General features: G+C 47.3%; 1 protein-coding gene across 2 annotated transcripts; it reads right to left on the bottom strand.

Annotated features, from left to right (window-relative positions):
* Positions 1-262: 262 nt before the first annotated feature.
* On the bottom strand, positions 263-19239 carry GPS1 (G protein pathway suppressor 1). Of its 2 annotated transcripts, none has more exons than XM_065415393.1 (14): positions 19172-19239; positions 15056-15148; positions 9480-9661; positions 7937-8101; positions 7578-7713; positions 7330-7407; positions 6676-6736; positions 6137-6222; positions 5570-5664; positions 4382-4487; positions 3102-3182; positions 2833-2970; positions 2385-2519; positions 263-1543 (listed from the first exon to the last, which is right to left on the bottom strand). In XM_065415393.1, the coding sequence occupies exons 1-14, from the start codon at positions 19202-19204 to the stop codon at positions 1469-1471; spliced, it is 1464 nt and encodes a 487-aa protein (XP_065271465.1). In that variant the 5' UTR covers positions 19205-19239; the 3' UTR covers positions 263-1468. The 2 variants fall into 2 exon arrangements, with proteins under 2 accessions (XP_065271465.1, XP_065271464.1); XM_065415392.1 differs by lacking the exon at positions 19172-19239 and adding an exon at positions 17169-17321.
* Between the last annotated feature and the right edge of the window lie 1834 nt (positions 19240-21073).

Here is a 21073-nt window from a genome sequence, read left to right as displayed (position 1 = left end):
CAGAAATCTGCAAATGGAGGAAGCTGCTGCAGTTTAGCAACTACACAAATGCATCTTACACATGGCTGACAGAAAAGCAAGAGAGTAAAACTCCACCGAGCGGCGTTCTTCATACCTCCTCATACAAGTGATATTACCTTATTTCGAAACACCTCCAACCATATTAAAATGCTCAAAACAGCAGCCTGTCAAATCACCAAGTTTAGTATAAAAGAAAAGAATCAAGACAAAGCTAAAAGCAACTAACACAAAACTCCAAACATTGCAATGAGCTTTTTAATTACCTTCTTTAATGCACTAGAGATAACGACTTATTTTAAAACAAAAATAGCATTAACAATAACATTTGTTTGTAGTAAATTGCTGGACCAGTCAGGACTGGATCAAAATTCTTAACTTTGTCCTATGGGACTGGATGAATGTAAAGATGCTGTAATTCCAGAACATTCAACACTTAACTACGCTCATTAATACAACACTATACGGGTCTGGGCTGCCACCTTAAACCCATTTATAAAAGGAAAGTTGGGACAGATTCACCTGCCGAGCAGACACCTGGGCTGGCTTATTTTGGTTTCTGCCCCAGACCTGATGTGTTGTATTTTTATGGCATTGACTTATGCCACCAGGAGCCACTGGTGCACAGGTTAAGAAGCCACTGTACGCTGATGAAGTAAAACGGACAAGCAACAGTATTTGCACAAGATGGAGCCTTACTGCAGTGGCGAACCACCACCAAAATCCAAAGCCAAGTGATATGCATGTTGGAACAAATCAGGAAACAGGCCTTTGAAAAAGGGACAGGCCAGACTGAAAGAGGTTGGATCCAGGGTAAGTGCAACAACCTGAAATAAATGCCTTTGAGTACGCAGAAGTGGTGCCATATTTCCCAGGGTGGTTGAGAAGTCCTAGAATGTGCTTCCTGAGAGGAGCTCCCCTCTTGCTGAATTCTGGGCCCATACCATTGAGAGCATTTCAGTCTGAGGTCTTTGAAGTAAAGGAAAAGCACTGCATTGCTCAGAGACAAGGCAACACTTTCAGGTCAGTGAAACAGTCTTCCTTTAGATACACCCCCATCCATCGAACTTACAATCTTCCTTTGCAGTTCTGATCCTGGAAAGCTCTAACAGCAGCTGAAGAGACCCAAGATCAGCATCTCTCTGAAATACACTACCAGTTCTTTCTGCGGTGGAGGATACAAAGGAGAGGGCAGAGAACATGCAACCAGCACTGAAATGATGGACAATTCCAGGGACGCTGCATTTAGTGACAGCTTCTGTTCTAAAGGAATTAAGTTATGTGAATCTGAACATTAGCCCCCACCATCAGCCCTGACCCTCCCAGCCCCAATGAGAGAGAGAGAGAATGACAGGGATAGTTTGTGAAGCTCAGTAGTCTGTGGTTAGGACATAGGACAAACAGCTGGGGCAGGGAAGTGTGAGAGTTCTTTGATTGTACATGAAGATTTTCACATGTTGGTGCTCATTCGGGACTGGCTGTTGGCTGGAGTGAGCTCGCCTTGGCTACCTTCTCGTGGAGGAGACTGCAATAAGAAAACCAAAATACAGCCCTGGTTAGTGATGGGCTGGAACTGCCCCTGCACCAGGGCTCTAAACACAGAACACTCCCAAAGAGGGCATGCTCAGCACACGTAAACCATACAGCAGGATAGTGGCATTCTCAGCTCAGCCTTCCCTCTTTCCCAGCAGGAACTGAGTGGAGAGAGTGGGCCCTACACACCAGGAGCACAAAGCTTGTTTATTTAGTTGCAAATAAATATTAAGTTTCAATCATTTTTCTGTTAATAAATCATTCACTATTTCTGCAAAAGAATTGGTTATTCACAAATATTTGCACAACAGTTTATGGGGTGTTTGCAAACTATTCACTTCAGCTATTCAAGGTGTGTGATGGGTCACCTAACTTGAATCAAATACCCATTCAGAACTTGAATGCCATTTGGCACTTAGATACCACAGGGATGAGCATACTACGACAGCATCAATAGAATCCAGTGAATACTTTATACAGCAGTCAGCCTGCTCTCTCCAGGGCACTGACCTGCGGAAGCATCTCTTGGGCAGGATTGCTCCAGTCAACATATGTATTTCAATTTCCCTCATGAAAATAAAAGTTATGAATAATTAATTCCTTTGTTGTAATTTAACCAGCCACTCACCTACTGACTGGAGTAAATAGTAACCAGGATCTGTGCTGCTAGCTGCAAGCTCCATTCTCTAACATTCTCAGAATCCATCCTCTTGTGGGTACAGCAAACCTCTTTCCCTAGAGTCCCTAGTCACCAGCTTTTACCCCTCTGCACCACATCATTCAAATGGTTGCCCTTTATCTCAGATTCCATGACAAAGGGGCCCTTTGCTCACCTTGACGTGTATCTGGTTGCGCAGGACTGCTGCCCGCAGGATCATGGCTTTGGCACGTCGCTGGAACTCTTTGCCCATTAATAAGGACTTCTCAAAGGTGGTGCTGCGCTGATCTACATCCCGAGCATAAAGAATCTGTAACCAACAAGAAGAACTCAACACGGAAACTGGAAAGGGGCTCGATTACTAGGAAGCTCCTTCCACACAACAGACCAGGAGGAATCTACAGGACTCAAACCCTTGACATATCAGCTAGGCAAACACACCCTCAATACAAGCAAATGCAGCTTCCAACAGTATTCCAGGAGCAAAGAGAGGGAGAGTGAAACTGAGTTCTTCAGGAGCTCGTCATTAAAAAGCAACACTCCTGCTGTATTAACCAAGACGGTGGTACAGCAACAACCTAGCACTTGCCATCAGAAACAGACTGAGGTGTGGGGACACTCACTTTGCTATGAGAGTCTATTCTGGCATTGATCAATCCTTCCAGGATCAGCTGGGTCAGCTCATCCTCCAGCGCTGCCACCGTGGTGTTAAACGCTGTGGCCATCTTGCGCATGTCTGCTGATACGTAGGGGCTGAAATACTAAGATTAGGAAAATACAGTCAGTTTCCAGGTTCATCCACCTCCACCCCCAATCCTTTGAAACTTCATGGTGGGAGAGAGGTCCTACCTCTAACCCTTACCCGTTCCTCAAGTTTGCATGGAACAGTTACCTGGATAAGGGCACGATTTCGGATCTGCGTGTAGAGTGTCCTCACATGAGGCGCCAGGTACATATCCAGCAGCAGGTTATCCTATGCAAAAGAAAGAGCAAAATATTAGAAGCTAGAGCAGGAAGCAGGCTGGATAAAAAAAATTTTTTTTTTTTTAAATCAATTTTTAAAATTTTAACTAAAAACAAAAAAACTTTTACTAGGGGTCACCAAATGAAATTAATAGGCAGGAGGTTTAAAACAAATAAAAGGAAGTATTTCTTCACACAACGCACAGTCAACCTGTGGAACTCCTTGCCAGAGGATGTTGTGAAGGCCAAGATCATAACGGGGTTCAAAAAAGAACTAGATAAATTCATGGAGGATAGGTCCATCCATGGCTATTAGTCAGGATGGGCAGGAATGGTGTCCCTAGCCTCTGTTTGCCAGAAGCTGGGAATGAGTGACAGCGGATGGATCACTTGATGATTACATGTTCTGTTCATTCCCTCTGGGGCACCTGGCACTGTTGGAAGACAGGATACTGGGCTAGATGGACCTTTGGTCTGACCCAGTAGGGCCATTCTTATATTCTTAAGAGTTACAGATTTTAAAAACATTTTTTCCTTTCTATAAAAAGACCACAAATTCACACATTAAATTAATGAGCAAGTAGTCCATGTTATTTTTGGAGCCAGCACCACCTTCCGATATACTGAAACTTCCATAAGGCAAGAAAGCTGAAATGGTTTGACCAGGCTAGACTTCATCAGGGTTTTCTGTCTAAAATCAATAAGATTTGTGCTCTTACGTCCCTCGGATGCTGTTGAAAATCCCACCCTTAGCTACTGAGATATGTTCTCACACTGCAGTTGTTGATGAGGCCATGGACTTGGTTTTTCAGCATAATTGTGCATTTTAAGTGTGAAGCTTCTTGGCAGAAAAAAATCAATGCAAAGTCTGAAATTTTAGTAACAGTCCAGCAACTAATTAAAGGAACAAGGACAAAACATCCACTATAACAATTTAAGTCTATAGAAAGGGAAGTAAAGAACTAGCAACATGTAAATAAAAATCAATTTAAAAAAATTAAATCATGATTCTTGTTCACTCCCACGCAGAACCAAGCAGCAGAGCAGAAGAGTCCAACATGAAACAACTACAACTTCAGCCAATGTGAACATTCACTGCTTTTCTTACGACAAAGGAGAACCACCCTCAGGCCCCATGTCACCCTCTCCCACACTCATCATATGGAACCCTGAGGTCCCACATCCCCATGTCGTCTCCCCCGGACTCACTTTCATCTCATCCAGCATCTTCAGGCATGAAGCATATTTGGATTCGTAAAACTTGAAGATGATGTCACGCACCTGAGGCTCCAGCTCCAAGAACAGTTTGAAGGAGCTGTAGAGACACAGCGGTAGTCAGGCCCTGGGACCAGTCATTGACACAACCCACCCCACAAACACTACCACCCCAATACCTGGCTATGAACACTCTCCTCACTGCCCTATGATGCTCCAAGTGTTAACACTCTAGCAGCCTGGACAGCCCATTTTCTCTGGGGTTGGGGGCAGGGATGGATTCAGCATAGCAAAGGTGCCAGGGTCAGTGAAAGGCAAGAACCTCCTGCCGAAGCCTGTCCTGGAGGTCCCCTTCCATAAAATATAAGAAAGTATGTGGCGCGGGGCAGGTCAGGACCAAGATGGCATCAGTACTGTCAGGGTTGGGCAGCACCTGTCTGCACTATGCTAACCAGCGCTCAGCTTCCCTTTTGGGAACACTACCTTTACTCACAGTGTGCTGAAAAGCAGGGTACGGCTCAGCATAACAAATTTTAATCCACAGAGGACACGGATCCTCTCCAGGGAGCCCAGTACCTCCAAAGTCCCTCCCACAAATCTCTGCATGTTGTTGACCTCTCCCTGCAAGCCACCTGCCTGTCATGCCAGGGAAGCTGGCTGGTTAGCAGAGAGAGGACAACTCCTTTACCCCCTCAATTTAGGATTGACGCACCCTTATCAGTTAGGGGGTTATTATACTGGATATTTGTACGGCTATCATGAATATCCACAGGTATAATTAATGACAAATTTTGGAAGGGATATTAACATCCCACTTCTAGGTTTAAGCCAATCTTTAACTACTAGAGACCAGGATGAGACCTAATGTGGAGGTAGATTATCCCACTACTACTACTGAGCAGTTCTTACACCATCCTTTGACGCATCTGGTGCTGGCCACTGTCAGAAAAAGAGACTGAGCTAGATGGACCTTTGTCCGATCCATTCTGACAATTCCTATGTTGCTATTATGAAAGTCTCAGCTGGTGCCTTTTCATAGAGAAATCCCAGCTAACATTTAAGGTTTAGATACCTAACTAAGTGGGGTTCTGGAACTCATGCCTCACCTCCAACCAGAGACCATTCTTGAGCAACGCTCCAGTACCCATCCCACAAACTCCTCCCCAGGCAGGCATCACCTACCTGCTAGAGATGACATTGCGTTGCAGTTCCTGACGGTCAAAGGTGGCCAATGCACAGAGGCCACCATACACAGCCACGTTACTAGGAGATAACAGCTAGAGAGAGACAGAGATCGAGACCAGAACTGAAGCATCATTGAATGCTGTAACATGGAGCAAGGCAGAGCTAAGCCCCCAGACCCTCCCCTCCCACAGCAGGAATACAGGTTGACCCTTGACAAATACAGTGGGACCAAGTGAAAACATGGACACTCCCCAAAACCAGGCTTCACTCAGACCCCAAAAGCTGGAATAATGCCCAGCAGCCAGCCTTTCAATTCCGTTATCTGACCTCCCCTAAATTCAGTTCCCTGGCTCCACCACAGACTTCCTGTGTGATCTTGAGCAGATTCCTCTGTAACTCAGCTCCCCCATCTGTAAAATGGGAATAATCCTGTTTGCCAAATACATTACAGATTGTGGGCTCGGATACTACCGTGATGGGGGCCCATAAGTACCTTACACAGACAGATACTGAACATAGCTTCCCCTCTGACCCCTGCACACAGCCCTCTCTTGGTCCTCTTACCTCAGGGAAGTCACAGTGGTCAAATGAGGCCAACAAGAAGCACTTTGCTGCCTGCTTGTATTTCCGAGCTGCTAGTTCAGCTAAGCCTAGGAATCAGACTTAGTTAGTTCTTTGTCCACTACCATACATGTACTAGTTAGGACATAAATAAGAAATATGGAAGAGTGGAGTGGGCACCAGGATCCTGAGGAGTTGCTAGAGCCCCCACAGTTTCAGGGAAGCAGACATTGGGTCAGTTAAGTGACATTCTAGAGACTGAAATGAACTGCACTAGGGAGCCCTGCCTTGGGAAGTTTGGGGAGGGGCAGGAACCAGTCAGGGATGGGAACTCCAGGATGGTTCCCTGCTCAAAACTTCTTGTATCCAGTCAACTGCGTTTGCGTCCTGCCAAGAGAACGTGAAGTACAGAGACCAGTGAGAACATTCTGAGCACTCCTTGGCTGGGTGAGAGGCACTCTCCCCTTCAGTAAAGCCCCAGGAATGGCAAACGGGTGAGAAGACAGCCTGGTGGCATCCGGGAAGCAGAGGAGCTCACTCACCTGCTGCACACTTTAGTTTGGTGAGAATCGCCTGTGTCTGGCTGTCCCTCTCTCCTCTTTGCTAGAGGGTGAAAGGAGCAGGAGTGAGTGACAAGAACAGATCCCTTCCCACCAATTTCCTTTAATCGTACTGGGGGAAGCCAATTGGCTTTGGGAGCTCCCTTTGATCTCAGCAGCTGGATCCCCAGATAGCCCTAGGGATATTAAAACCCAGGAACCCATTTGGGAAGGTAGGCAGCATTCTCAATAGGAAGGTAGTTTCACCCCACCCCCTTAGGGAAGGCCACAAGGACACCATTCACACAGTGCCTAGCCTCGTATGGCTAATGGCAAACACAGAGGTGGTCAGAGGACATGGTCCTACTCCATTCAATGAGAGGTAAAGTGCTCCAGGCACAAGTCACTGTGGAGATAAAAGGGGCGGTGGAGCCCAGAGAGGAGAGTATACCAAGCAGCAGGATGGACTGACAGTCTGATTAGCTGGAGAACACTGGCTTGTGTGAGAGTTTGGGCAATGAGGGAAGGAAAGTAGCCTGGAGCAAGTCCAATAGAGAGTGAGGGAAGGGAGAGGGGAGGTCTGGCCAACCCTGACTGAAGAGGTACAGCACAGACAGAGGAAACATCTGAGATCTGTAAGGGAAAGAAACCTCTTACCTCTGCAATTTCTGGGGTGGACTCCGCCTTGCTTACGTAGCTCAGAACGTGGGACCAATTCTGAAGGTAAACGCTAACCTGCAAGGAGACAGACATACAACAATGCAATGGGAGCAAATCAAAGAATAAGCAAATCGTGCTATCTGCTGGCTGACCAAGGTCATTTCAGAGATAGAAAGGTGTAACTCATCTATGCGAGAGGGACTCCTCTGCAGATTGTACGATTCCCTCGCTGCATGGCTCCCTACCTTGATGACATTGAGGCACATGTTAATGACGTGCTTCGCGCTGGTACAGTAATCACGGGCTCGTGAGTAACACTTGAGGGCATTGCTGAGGTCTCCACAGTCAAGGTAGTGATCACCCAGGTCATCGTGGCCTCTCCTGGAGAGAAGGATGAGAAGAGCAGTGAGCTGCGCACACAGGCAGAAAATCTCAGAAAAGTGCAGGGTTCCTATTGACTGGGAAGGAGAGGCACAAAGCTTGTTCGTGCCACTCAAATGGACATTGCACCCAGCCCCATCTAATGCAACCCAGGCGCTGAGCTGTATTCTCCCGGGGGAGCAGAATGCTCTTTCCCACTCCAATCAAGCATTTCCCTCCTCACCTGATGCTCTCCTTGATTGAATTTCCTTTGTAGTTTTTCAGATCTGTATCCAGCTTTTCCAGTTTGAGAAGGGCTTTCTTCCGCGTGGCCTCAACCCACGCTGTATCAAGAGGAGGGGGCTCAATCCCACCATCAGGGACAGCATCAGGGGTGTTCTGCAGCTCTCTGAAAGTCAAGCCAATAAGAGTCTGAATTGGGCTGTTAAGCTATAACCTCTCCAAGGCAGGGACCTGCTATTTATGTGGCACAGTTCCCCTGGCATACAGCACCATGCATTACAAGAGCAACCATCTAAACAATAAGGAGGCAAGAGGAAAAGGAAAGCCCATAATCAGTAGTGAAAATCTGCATTCTAATTGGATTTTAAAAGTTGCCTTGTTTTTTGTCACAGCCAGTTAAAAACCCTTTTCCTCAAAAAAGTGTTCCTTTTACAGATACGTTCTGAACAAGCAGGTTCCTGACTAATTGAAAAATAGAGTGAGCCTATTCCATAAATCTGATTCTAGCGAGTCAGTAATGGTGCTGTGAGCCACTAACCCACTTCACGAGCATCAAGAGTCACCAAACCTACTTCAAGCACCTCCATACAAGATACAATGCGTGCACACTTCCCTACACTTTGCTCTCTTCCTAATTGGTTTCAACCAGCTGGACAGCAACATGCAAATGACTTCAGGACCAGGCTAAAGAAGGGAGGTCACAATACCCATAATCTTTAAATGAAGTGCCCATATCTCAGCCACAAATGGAAAAGCAGCTCCAGAGAATGGCCTAATTCACCTATCTCAGGTCAGTGCTTCCTGCTTGAATTGAACTCCCCTCTCCCAATATTTTTGTCAGATAAATTGTGTCTCTACCTCAGTTAAACCAGTTTAAAATCCATTCTGTTCCACTGACATTTACTCCCAAACTCACAAGAAACCAATAAGCATCAATACATTGCCATGCAAGGCAGTAAGATTCTACACACAATAGAAGGGTCCCATCCAATACTGATTAATCAAGAAATCATCATGTGCATCATAACTGCATTGTAAAGATCAAGATGGGAACGGTGGATAAATAAGGAAAGTATCAAGGCTAATCGCTAACAACCAAAGCCTCATCAGCAAGGCTGCAATTTGTGAAAGGCGAAGTCAGAGAAGTGAACATTTAAACAGGGTTTTTGACGTAGAGAATGCAGAACACCCAATAGAAGCTGAATTTCCAAACCTCCCCAAGGCACAGACCTCTCTCTATGTACATAAGGCATTTGAGAACAGCTACAAGGTCTAGCCTGTCCTCAACATCCATGTTTAACCTTTACTAATGTGAAAGGTCAGAGAGAGAACAGACCCTTCTGTGTATTTCATCTCTAAGAAAGCACTGAGCCCAAGATGTAGGCAGGGTCAGTTCACTGCAGTCTGATGTCAGATTCCCATCTAATCTCCACAAGGAGCATTTTGCTGTTACACACAATCTCCTCTTTCACAGAGGTTTTCCTGTGCTACATTTCCCTGATATGGTCAAAGCAGCACTCCAGATTCCCACCACCTCCTGGTACCTGGTGGCCTCTGACAGTTTTCGGTGGATTTCCTCATACACATCAACATTGAAAGTTCTTTGGACGAATGACAGCGCCATCTTGAGGGCCTCCACCCGCAGCTGCGGACAGTGGTCAGCGATGAACTGCAACCGCTCAATCCGCATCAGGCCGCTGTAACTAGATGCATACTGCTCCAAATCCTGCAAACAAAACCCAGGCCCAGAGAGAGCATCACTAACACAAATACCTGAGTGGCCCACAAGCCCCCCTCTCTGTCCTGCAGAGTCTGTTCCTGTAGCCCAACCCCACTGGAAAACATTAAACCACTCAGCAGAACATAAAAATTATTCATTTTCCATTTCTGCCTCCCTCAGGGTTTTAGAGATACAACGGGGGGGGGGGGGGGGGGTCATATCTTTTATTGGACCAACTTCTGTTGGTGAGACAGACAATCTTTCGTGCTTGAACAGAGCTCTTCTGCAGGTCCTGCAAGGGGGGGGGGGGGGGGGGAAGGTCCCAGAGACTGGGCTCCATTCTGAGCCTGAACATCTACACTGCAATTAAACAGCCCCGTACCCCAAGCCCTGCAAGGCCAAGTCAACTGACATGGGCCAGCCACGGGTGTTTAATAGCAGTGTAGACATACCCTATAAGACCCTGTTTTCAATTACTAATAACTTTGTCAATTTTAACCATTCAAATTTCCAAGACACATGTCTGCCTCAGGCTGAATTATTATTATTTTAAGTTTCAGCCATTTCTGAGAACAAAGGTAGGGAAAAGTACATTGTTTTGCCCATGTTAAAGAATTATTGGGGCTCTTCAATTGAGAATCCCCAACACCCCCATGCTTTGGAGGAGGGAATTTATATATGGCAGGAAGATGGCTTTTATATACTTGTGAAAATCTGCCCAAATTTGGCTAAGATTTGAGCCCTTTTTGGGGGGGGGGGGGGTTAAGGGGGAGGGGAGTCGCCGTTTGCACATGCTCAGAAAACTTGCCAGAACTTCACAGCTATTGTCCCCAAAAAGTCTGTCTACACTGAGTATGCTCTAGCCCAAGACTGAGCAGGACCCCCGGTCCATGATGCCATCTGATATACTGGGGTCCCACTGAGCCCGCCCGTTCCACCAACCTGGGCTTCCTCACCCTGTCCTTGCTGGGCCAGGCCTTCAAGTCTTCTCTAGCACACACACAGGTAAGGCCACACCCAGCTGCAGACAGACTGAAATCAGCTCTGTGTGGGAGGATTCAGCTCAGCGATTTACCCAGCACTCATGTATACACCTCCTTTGGGGTGCAAACCCAAAACAATATTGTCTTGCACTGTATAGAGAGATTTGTACAGTGCAAGCTCATAAAAATCACCACCTTTCTCAATGTGGAGGGAGATATGCACAGCTCCCCCGCCCCCCCCCCCCAGATATGAATTGTACAAACTGGTTTATAGAAAACAAAGACAAGTTTATTAACTACAAAATACGGATTTTAAGTGATAAGGGATAGCAAACAGATCAAAGCAGATTACTGAGCAAATAAAACAAAACACACAAACTAGACTTAATTCATACATTAAAGAAAGCAGCTACAAACAGTAATTTGTCACCCTAAATGTTGTTTCATGCAGATTGTAGTGTTTCTTGAAGATAAGCTGCACTGCTTGCAGCTTAAATCTCCAGGTATACCCTTCCCAGTCCGACCTTTCTCAGCCTGGGTCCCAGTCCTACTCCCCAGATCAGTTTTAGGTATTTCCAGCAGTCATCCTGGGCGGGGATTCAGTGAAGGACCAGGGATATTGATTGACTCATTTCCCAGCCTTAAACAGGATTTACATATGGTGGGAAACTTTTGTTTCCCAGTCTGATCCCCATCCCCCTTCAGTGGAAAAGTACCAGCTCAAGATGATGTCCTGTCCCAGGTGACACGATCACATGACCTTGAAGTGTCAAAGCAACCATGAGACAAGGTTTATTTGTAATGGCCACAGGAAAGAACTCCAGGAATATGGAAGACCAGCATCTTCAAAGACCCATTGCATTGTCTTTCCTAATGGCCCATTCAGCCTGATTGCCTACTGTCTGGTGAGCATTTCCCAGATGCAAACACTTTTGCAATTGATACAGAGCTTATATTCCTAACTTCATATACAGCAATGATACATGCATACAAATAGGGTAATCATATTCAGTAAATCATAACCTTTCCAATGATCTCACAAGACCTATCTTGCATAAAACATATCTTAGTTATGCCATTCATATTATAACAGTATTTTTATGAAGAATATGGGGTCCAGCGTCACACTTTCCCTGAAACAGTTGCAGCTCTGGAATACTGCAGGGCAGGTAGGGTTCAAGTCTGGGTTCAGGCACTAGAAGAGAAAAGCAGAGAAACTCTCTCTCCTTACACTTTCAGTGCTCCCTCTGCTGACACCCAGGCAGTTGAAAGCTGCCTGAAACAAAAAATGAGGAGGGGACAAGAGCCGGGAGGGGAGGGGGCCTGGGAGCCAAGGAGGGAAATGAGCAGATGGCTAGGTATGGCAGCGCTAAGGAACTGGGAATCAACTGAGAGAGATTTGACAAGGAACCAATATGTAGAGGAGAACTGGGACTGAGAGGAGAAGCCTGAGGACTAAAGACTGGCATTGCCTAGGACCAGTGAAGAGAATGGGACTTGGGGAAGAAACAAGACTAGGACAGGGCTGAAAGGGTCAAGCCAGTAGCAGAACAAGCAGAAAGGTCTTTGACTCCTGGAGCACACTCCCCTCCAGAGCCTGGAATTGAACCCATCATTCTGTTGCTGTCTGCAATTATCTGTGAAACCCATTGCCAAAGTGTGTCTCATTGCCTTCTAGTGCTGATACATATAGAGTAGGACAACCTACTGATGCTATCTGTCACTCCGTTAGCTCAAGTGGCAGACATTTGTGCAGTGGTTCAAGGTTCAAATCATCTGATTACCTGTGTGGGTGTCAATGTTACCACATAGAGGGTTTGCTTTTTCTCAAATCTAGGAAATTACACAAACAAAAATTGCATTAAAAGAACACTATTAAGGTTGCCAAGTCAAGCACTCAAACATCCGGAAATGCCAAAATTAAGGTTTCCCTTGTGTTTATGCGTTATGATACAGTCTTAATTACACGATCACATCTATTCCCCCCCTCCCCCCCCCCCCCCAACAGGACCCGTGCCTAATAAATGCACAGGATGAATCTGCTCTAGATTGTGTAAGATGACTCCCACTTCACTTGCTGCATAAGTTGGAAGTGGTACTTGTGGTTGCCAGGAGAGCTAAAAGCCCTCCGTCAACTGAGTGGGAAGGGGCCAGTGGACCCAGGCCACATTGGGAGACCTGTACCTAGGGCAGTTCTGGGAAAACAGCAGGCCTAAGCCTGCCCATAGCTAATGGAAGGAGCGTAGTGAATGCGTCAGGGGACTGCAGGAAGACAAGGATGGTCTCATGGTTAAGGCAGCTGAATGCTGCCCTGGAGAATTGCATTCTATCAGTGCCTCTTCACCAGAGATCCTATGTGATGCCAGGCAAGTCACTTAAAGCAAACTTTTCACAGCTGGCTAGTAATTGTTTTATAGATGCCAGTCTTGATCTGATTTTGCAGAGGAGCTGAGCACTCACATCTGCAACTGAAACCAATGGGTGATGTGCTTTGAACATATGAAGCACTATATAATGCGACATACACTGAAAAATCAGGTCCTAGATCTCTCAAATTGGGCACTCAAAGTTAGTGGACATGTTTGACCTTAATCTCTCTGTCTCTGTTCCCTATCTATAAAATGAGACTACTACCCCCTCATCTCACAGAGGTGTTGAAAAAAAACATTTGTGAAGCATTCACGTATTGGAGTGATAATACCAAACTCATGAGGAAATTAATAATTCTGTCTTTGGAGCAGAGTTTGAACAGTGTGCAGAAAATAAGGGTTGAGGCCACACACTGAAGAACGAGGAAGAAACAAAATATTGAATAGCTGCTCATTAAGTGAACACTATCCATTTTGTGCCTTGAATGAGGCTGGGGGCCTGTGGGAAAAAATGGATGTGATCATGTAATTAAAGACTATCATAATGCACACTCAGAGGGGCAACCTTAATTTTGGCATTTCCGGATGTCTGGGTGCTTGACTTCACAACCTTAATAGTGTTCTTTTAATGCCATTTTTGTTTGGAATGCTTGATGCCATTTTAATGCCATTTTCTAACTTTGGAATGCTTGACTTTGCAACTTTCATTTTTTTTAATATTATATTTTGACTGTTTATTTGTATCCTCTGCAGGGGCTGGGCCTTATCCACCATCCTTACAAGTTAATAAAATAAACTGAAGTTGGTCAATATTTCAGAAAAAAAGAGGAGTGGCTGTTGAAGGCTGTACCGGAAATGGTACAGGATCAGAATGTTCTGCCTTCTGACATGCAGAGAATGCAGCCCTTCCAAACTCTTTAGCTTTGACAATTCCAGCTAGTCTCAGCTGGGAAGCTTGAGACTCAAGAATAAAAACCCCATTATAATTATACCCTTTAAGAAACATGGCTATCAACTCCTCAGAGTAAAGCGTAAGCCTGAGAAGAAAGGCAGATTTACCTACTGGTATCAGAGGGATGCACTAAGCCAGCATTTCTCAAATGAAGCCACTGTGGCTACCAGGGGTTTTCCTGCGGCCACAACAGTCTCCTGGGCAGAGATGGGGAAGAGGGCAAAGCAGCGCCTCCTCCCTGCAGTGCTCAGGGGCAGGATTCACCCCTCCCTCCCCCGCTTCAGCTACACACACACACCCCTTCAGCCACAGGGTTTGGGGGTGGGCTTAACCCTCCTGCCCCAGCTGTGGGGCTCTTGCTTCAGCCCCCCTCCAGCTTCAGGGCTTTGGCCTCCCACACCCGGAATCCAGCTGTGGGGCTCCGGCTCTTGGCTTCAGTCCAGAGCGGTCGGGCTTCAGCAGGGCCAGCCTTACAGGGCGCAGTGGTCAAGAGGCAAGGAGTGGGGTGAGAAGCTATGGAAGGGTGCTTGGGGCAATGGGGGCTATGCGAGACGGGGAGAGGCAGCAGGGGCCAGAGGCAACCGGTGGAAGGCCAGGGGAGGCAGCAGGGGCCAAGGGCACCAAAATACAACTATACATTCTTTTTATTATTGAGTCTGAAAAAAACCTACATTAATAAATTACAATGATTTGGACCTGTATATGTGCATATTTGTTTGTTTTTCCTAAAGTTAAACTAATCTTTCAGGAAAGTTTGTCAGAATGGCCACTAGCAAGAGTTGGTAACTACACTCCGAGGCCACCAAAAAATTTGTTGTGAGAACACCTGCACTAAGCCATCTCAGAACAGAAGTTACATCAAGGCTATATACAGTGCACCACCAATATGACGACTTCCAGCCCTCCCCCAGGAGATGCAAGAAAGATTAGCATAGGAAAAGAGGCTCATTGTTACTCTATCACCTCCCACACAGGAGTTGCTGTCAGGCGGCTGCTGAAATATTTACAGGAGGGAAATGAGAGTGGAGTAATCTATAGAGCCTTCCAGGGGACAGGCCAAGCACAAACATCTCTCTGCCCCTCAATTAGCACATACCAGAGTTGGATTTTCCACCACATAGTTGATATCAGGTGCATTCTGCTGATCCTCTTGTGGGTCTACGTCAATCTGCATAGGCTCCACTGCGCCCTGCAACAGCAAATATGGGGTCAAATATGGTTCATTCACATCCCCACAGGAAACAGCTTGGTCAAAGATGGGCTCACAGTCAAGACAGACTCCACTTAAACACACATGTAATGGAGAAATGAAGACACTGCTCTTGAAAAATCTTCTCTTTAGGATCCTACCTCCCACACAATCCCATTCCTCAGAACTAAAGGCTCCTCCAGAGTGAGAACAGCTCACTACCATTCACACACAACACTTTCCCTCCTTCAGTAGCTTTTCAAGCAAGAAAATGCAGGAGCATGAGAATATCTTCTAAACATGTAGCAGCATCACAGAGATGCATGGCATATTCCAAAAAACATCTTTTCTGAGCAGGGTCAGGCAGGTCATCAGCTGAGGGACAGCACTACAAGTGGCGCTTGGAAATACCCAATGCGCACCCATACACCACACCAGCAACTCTCTGAAACTAATACCTTTCTCTCTGGGATCTTATTTAAAAACAAAAACAAAACAAAAAACCCACAACTCTCTAGCTGTTCTGGTTGTGGGAAAAAAAAACAAAAAACCATGAACAAAGTAAGCTGCAGACAGGGTCTGCAGAAAACCTAGAACAGTAGCTGTGGGTGAACTGCCCCATTCATCTCTATGAAGAATTAATACATGCTTCAGGTAAAGGCTTGTCTATGCAGGGAAATTTACTGCTATATAGTTATAATGCCCTGTGTGCAAATTTATTCTGGAACAAGAGTGCCTTTTTCCAGCATAGCATGTCACTTTGAAAGCAACATAAACTATACTGGAAAAAGGCATGCTTATTCTGGAATAAGTGTGCCCAGCTGAGGTGTTATACTGGTGTAACTATACAGTGGTATAATTATACCACTATAGTTCTACTTGTAAATTTCCCTGTGCAGACAAGCCCTTGGACTGGAAAGAGTCAAAGATGTGGAGAACGTATTGCAAGCAATGACCCTTTTTGATGCCATAAGTCGATAATGCTTCAGAGATAACCACCATATTCCCCCACTCCAGGGTCATATTCAAGCTTCACCCAGGAGACCCAAGCACAAGGAGGCCAGCAAAAGCAAACAGCACTGAGAATAGTATTTTACATAAAGACAGCCACACTGGGTCAGACCAAAAGTCCATCTAACCCAGTGTCCTGTCTTCCAACAGTGGCCAATGCCAGGTGCCCCAGAGACAATGAACAGAACAGGTAATCATCAAGTGATCCATCCCCTGTCACCAATTCCCAGCTTCTGGCAAAAAACACAATCTTTTCTTCCCAATAATCTGACCTGACTAGAAATTTATCCTATATTTTCATAGACTCTGCTCTTCCCCAGGAATCAAGGGTAGAAAGTGAATTTTTTTTTAGAGGGGTCATGGAAGTTCCAGAATTCCTAGTTCTAAAACTGACAACCCATTGGCTCTCCTCCCACCCCCCATTTGCTCTGACATATTGCATAACTCCAAAGTACACAATGCTGACACGACTTGAGTGACAAGAAGATTTAAGTGAACTCTGTCAAGGCCCAAAGTAAAAGCAAGCCAAGATAAGTATACAGAGGAGTGTTTTTCAGTTGCCATAGTTTGTTATTCTCTCTCTGGAGAGAGAGAGAGAGAGAGAGAGAGAGAGAGAGAGACTGCCAGTGATTATATACATCAGTGCTCAGGACAACAATAATGTACAAATCCAGCTAGGAAAAGCCCAGATACAGAACAGGAACAGTCCTCTTCCATCACTATATGGGGCAATACCCTGCATCACCCCCATCCATGAGATTCCTCTCCCCAACCCCCCACCCCACACCCCCAAGACAGGGGGAAATGCCTTCTCCACAGTAACTTTGAATTAGGATTCTGAAGAGAATGCACACAATCGGTTGTTGTTCTCAAATTGGTTATTCATTTTTCAGGTAGTCATAGTTTTTGTACAAACATTCACTGTCACAGAGTAGTTAAAACTCAATTCACTCTCACTCACTCCCCAAGTTTTTCTGAACCCACATGAGTGCCCTCTTTTTTAAGGTACCTCATAAAGCAGTGTACAAGCTGACAAGCTGGCACTCAAGCTGAAGTCTCCTGCTGTACTCGGAAGGAAGAGGTCTGACCTACTGCTGTGGGGAGTGCAGTATAGATCTGTCACTGATGAAGAAGCTGAGCTGGGAGCTGAGCTATCCCTCATCCTGTCCTGACTCTCTGCACCCCCTCTCCCTGACACAGAACTTGCCGGCTGCTAAAGGGAAGAAAGACAGTTAACTTGCAGAGGGATTCACGGGGCAGTCCCCAGACATTCCTATGCTTAGCATTCCTACTCCCTTTGGGGTTTGAACAGTGGCTTATAGGTTCTTACATTCTTACCTCTTCACTGCAAGCCTTCACCTCCTCTCTACCTGCTGATTTACTGGGCCACACTCCCTCACCTCAAGAACTTACATGTAACTGGCACACAATGAATATTGCTTTAGAAATAAATGTATTTGAAAGCAGCCCAGCAAAGCTGCTATAATTATTGGGAATATTGTCCCTTCCTTCAACATACTTGTTTGCATGCTGTTCATGTAATGAGTGGTATAAGCAAGCTAGATTAACCTCCCTGAATTTTCTGCTAACCAGTTGTTTCAAAAGACCTGGTCCAGCTCTGTTGGCAGGAATGTACAACTCCTACAGAAAGATCAGCAGTCAGGAGAAGTTTAACATCATAGTCCAATCAAATAAAAAAGATAGCTAAAGCATAGTTCTCAGAAAGTAGAATAAAGTAACCAGCAGCTATTGTAATGTACATGGTACATTGCAGAGTGGAGCTAGCAATAACGATTGTAGTATATAATAGAGGAAGCCAAACTGTGGCTCAGGAGCCACATGTGGCTTTTACCATTAAAGTGCAGTTCCCCCCCTCTCCCATTCTCCCCCAACCAGACTGGCAGAAGGGGAGCTAAGGACCTCTGCCTTGCAACAGAGTGGTAGAGTAGGGGCTTCTGCCCAGTGGGGAGGGGAGTCTCAGGGTTTCTGCCCCAAATGGCATACCTGCAGGGGTAAGGGGCTTTAACAGGAGTGGGGCTGAAGCTGCTGGGGCAGGCAGCTCCCACAGGGATGAAGCCCCAGCAGGTGAGCCCCAGCTCTCAAACGTCTGAGGATTGTCACATGTGGTTTGGAGGATCAGTAAGTTTGGCCACCCCAGTATATGAAGTCACTAGAACAGGACCAGAATATTCTGCAACTAATTTCGTTTAGGGACCTTAGAAGTCAGCAGCTATACGTGCAAAAGGCATGAATAGCTACAGGCAATGTTATAACACAGCTTTCAGCGGGCCGAGGCTACGCCACTGAGGCAGGGCTAAGGAATAAATAAATAATAAATAATTAATGGAGATATCCCATCTCCTAGAACTGGAAGGGACCTTGAAAGGTCATCGAGTCTAGCCCCCTGCCTTCACTAGCAGGACCAAGTACTGATTTTGCCCCAGATCCCCAAGTGGCCCCCTCAAGGATTGAACTCACAACCCTGGGTTTAGCAGGCCAATGCTCAAACCACTGAGCTATCCCTCCCCCCGAAGAGCCTCTACAATCCAGTGTGCAGCGAAACAGGCACAGCCCCTAGGCAGCCCGCCACCCAACGGACCGACCAAACGGCTCCGGACTATGGCGGAGCCGCCCCAGGCCAGGCCAGGCCATCGGGAAGCTGCGCTCGAGAGCAGCTGGGTGCCCCGTTAGAACCAAACGCCGGGAAATACGGCGGCGAAGGCGGCACAACGCGCCAGGCCGAGGCCTTCGGACGCCCTGGGAGCGAACGGTCCCCGGCCCCGGGTCACCGCAGCCGCAACGTCCGCTCCAGAGCCAGCGCCGCCGCGGAACAGAGACCCGCGGGCCAAGCTGCGCGGGGAAGGGGCCGCGCCGCCGCCCCGCAGCGCTCCCAGGCCGGGGGCTCGGAGCGGATCCCGGCGGGACAGGAAACCCGGCTCCGCCGCACGGGGGACGGGGCCACAAGCCATTGAGCGCCCGCAACCCCGGTCCGGCCCTCGGGAGACTTTTTACCTGTAAATTAAAGACCTGGACGGGCAGCGGCATCCTCCCCCCAGAGCCTTCACTTCCGGATCACCTCCTACTCCGTGCCTTCCGGTTAACTTTCACTTCCGGGTCACACAGCCCAGCCGTGGGCCCCGACAGGTGGAGCCCTTAAAGGGCCCGCGGCCCCTCTGCCGCTCGGGGGATATCGGACTCCGAGCCGGCCGGCCGGCGGGGGTAAGGGAAGCGACACTACCCGAGAGCGGGCGGGCAGCTGCTGGGAGAAGCCACGGTCTGGCCCGAAGTGACCATCGTGAGGTGGGGGACGTTCCTGGTACCTCCAAGTCTGCAGTGCCCCCCGGGACATCCCGCACCCCGCGTGATCCCCCACGTGCAGTGCCCCCCGGGACATCCCCCACCCCGCGTGCAGTGCCCCCCACGCCCAGGTCATCCCCCACCCCACGTGCAGTGCCCCTCGGGACATCCCCCACCCCGCGTGCAGTGCCCCCAACGCCCAGGTCATCCCCCACCCCACGTGCTGTGCCCCCCACGCCCAGGTCATCCCCCACCCCACGTGATCCCCCACGTGCAGTGTCCCCCAGCACATCCCCCGCCCCACGTGGAGTACCCCCCGCGCTCAGGACATCCCCCCACCCCACGTGATCCCCCACGCGAAGTGCCCCCTGGGACATCACCCGCCCCACGTGCAGTGCCCCCCGCGCCCGCCTGAGCCCACAGTGCCTTCCCCAGGGCACCAAGGGTGACGCGCATCACTGTTCCATGTTCTGTCTTCCTGGGTGCTTGCTGTGCCCATCCTGGACAGCGAGAGCACGGGGAGCGCCCTGCAATGCACAGGCCGGTGCTGCAGCTCCAGCCCCGAGGAGCCCACAGGTTCTCAGAGACACAGATCTGACCCGAGAGTAGAGGACGCTTGTTCCGAGGCCAATGTCCCAAGCCACCCAAACAGATGAAAGGTAAAATGAGTCCAGCTCAGCCTCTTCTGTAATATTTGTAGATCAAGCAAAAAGTGAAACAAAAAGACTGACACAACCTGAATGTGGTTTATAGGGGGGTTGACACTTTTGGGGAGGTCTCAAGTTGGCATAACAACCAGCTGAAGTAGTCTAGAAAGAGAAGGAAACGAGGTAAACAGTTTATAGTTGGAATCACTGTAAATATGTTTTAACTGAGTAATTTTAATGAGGAAAGGTTGCTGCACCTTTCTGGATGGTGCTTTTCCAGGGGTCACTTGACAACTTGTTTAGGAACAAGTTGGGAGACGGGAGAGATTCCAGAAGACTGGAAAAGGGCAAATATAGTGCCCATCTATAAAAAGGGAAATAAAAACAACCCAGGAAACTACAGACCAGTTAGTTTAACTTCTGTGCCAGGGAAGATAATGGAGCAAGTAATTAAGGAAATCATCTGCAAACACTTGGAAGGTGGTAAGGTGATAGGGAACAGCCAGCATGGATTTGTAAAGAACAAATCGTGTCAAACCAATCTGATAGCTTTCTTTGATAGGATAACGAGTCTTGTGGATAAGGGAGAAGCTGTGGATGTGGTATACCTAGACTTTAGTAAGGCATTTGATACGGTCTCACATGATATTCTTATCGACAAACTAGGCAAATACAATTTAGATGGGGCTACTATAAGGTGGGTGCATAACTGGCTGGATAACCGTACTCAGAGAGTTGTTATTAATGGTTCCCAGTCCTGCTGGAAAGGCATAACGAGTGGGGTTCCGCAGGGGTCTGTTTTGGGACCGGCTCTGTTCAATATCTTCATTAACGACTTAGATATTGGCATAGAAAGTACGCTTATTAAGTTTGCGGATGATACCAAACTGGGAGGGATTGCAACTGCTTTGGAGGACAGGGTCATAATTCAAAATGATCTGGACAAATTGGAGAAATGGTCTGAGTTAAA

This window comes from Emys orbicularis, chromosome 13 (genome assembly GCF_028017835.1).
Source record: "Emys orbicularis isolate rEmyOrb1 chromosome 13, rEmyOrb1.hap1, whole genome shotgun sequence".
Taxonomy (NCBI): domain Eukaryota; kingdom Metazoa; phylum Chordata; order Testudines; family Emydidae; genus Emys; species Emys orbicularis.
The sequence above is the reverse complement of the archived record's forward strand: the minus strand, read 5'-3'. Positions and strand labels throughout refer to the sequence as shown.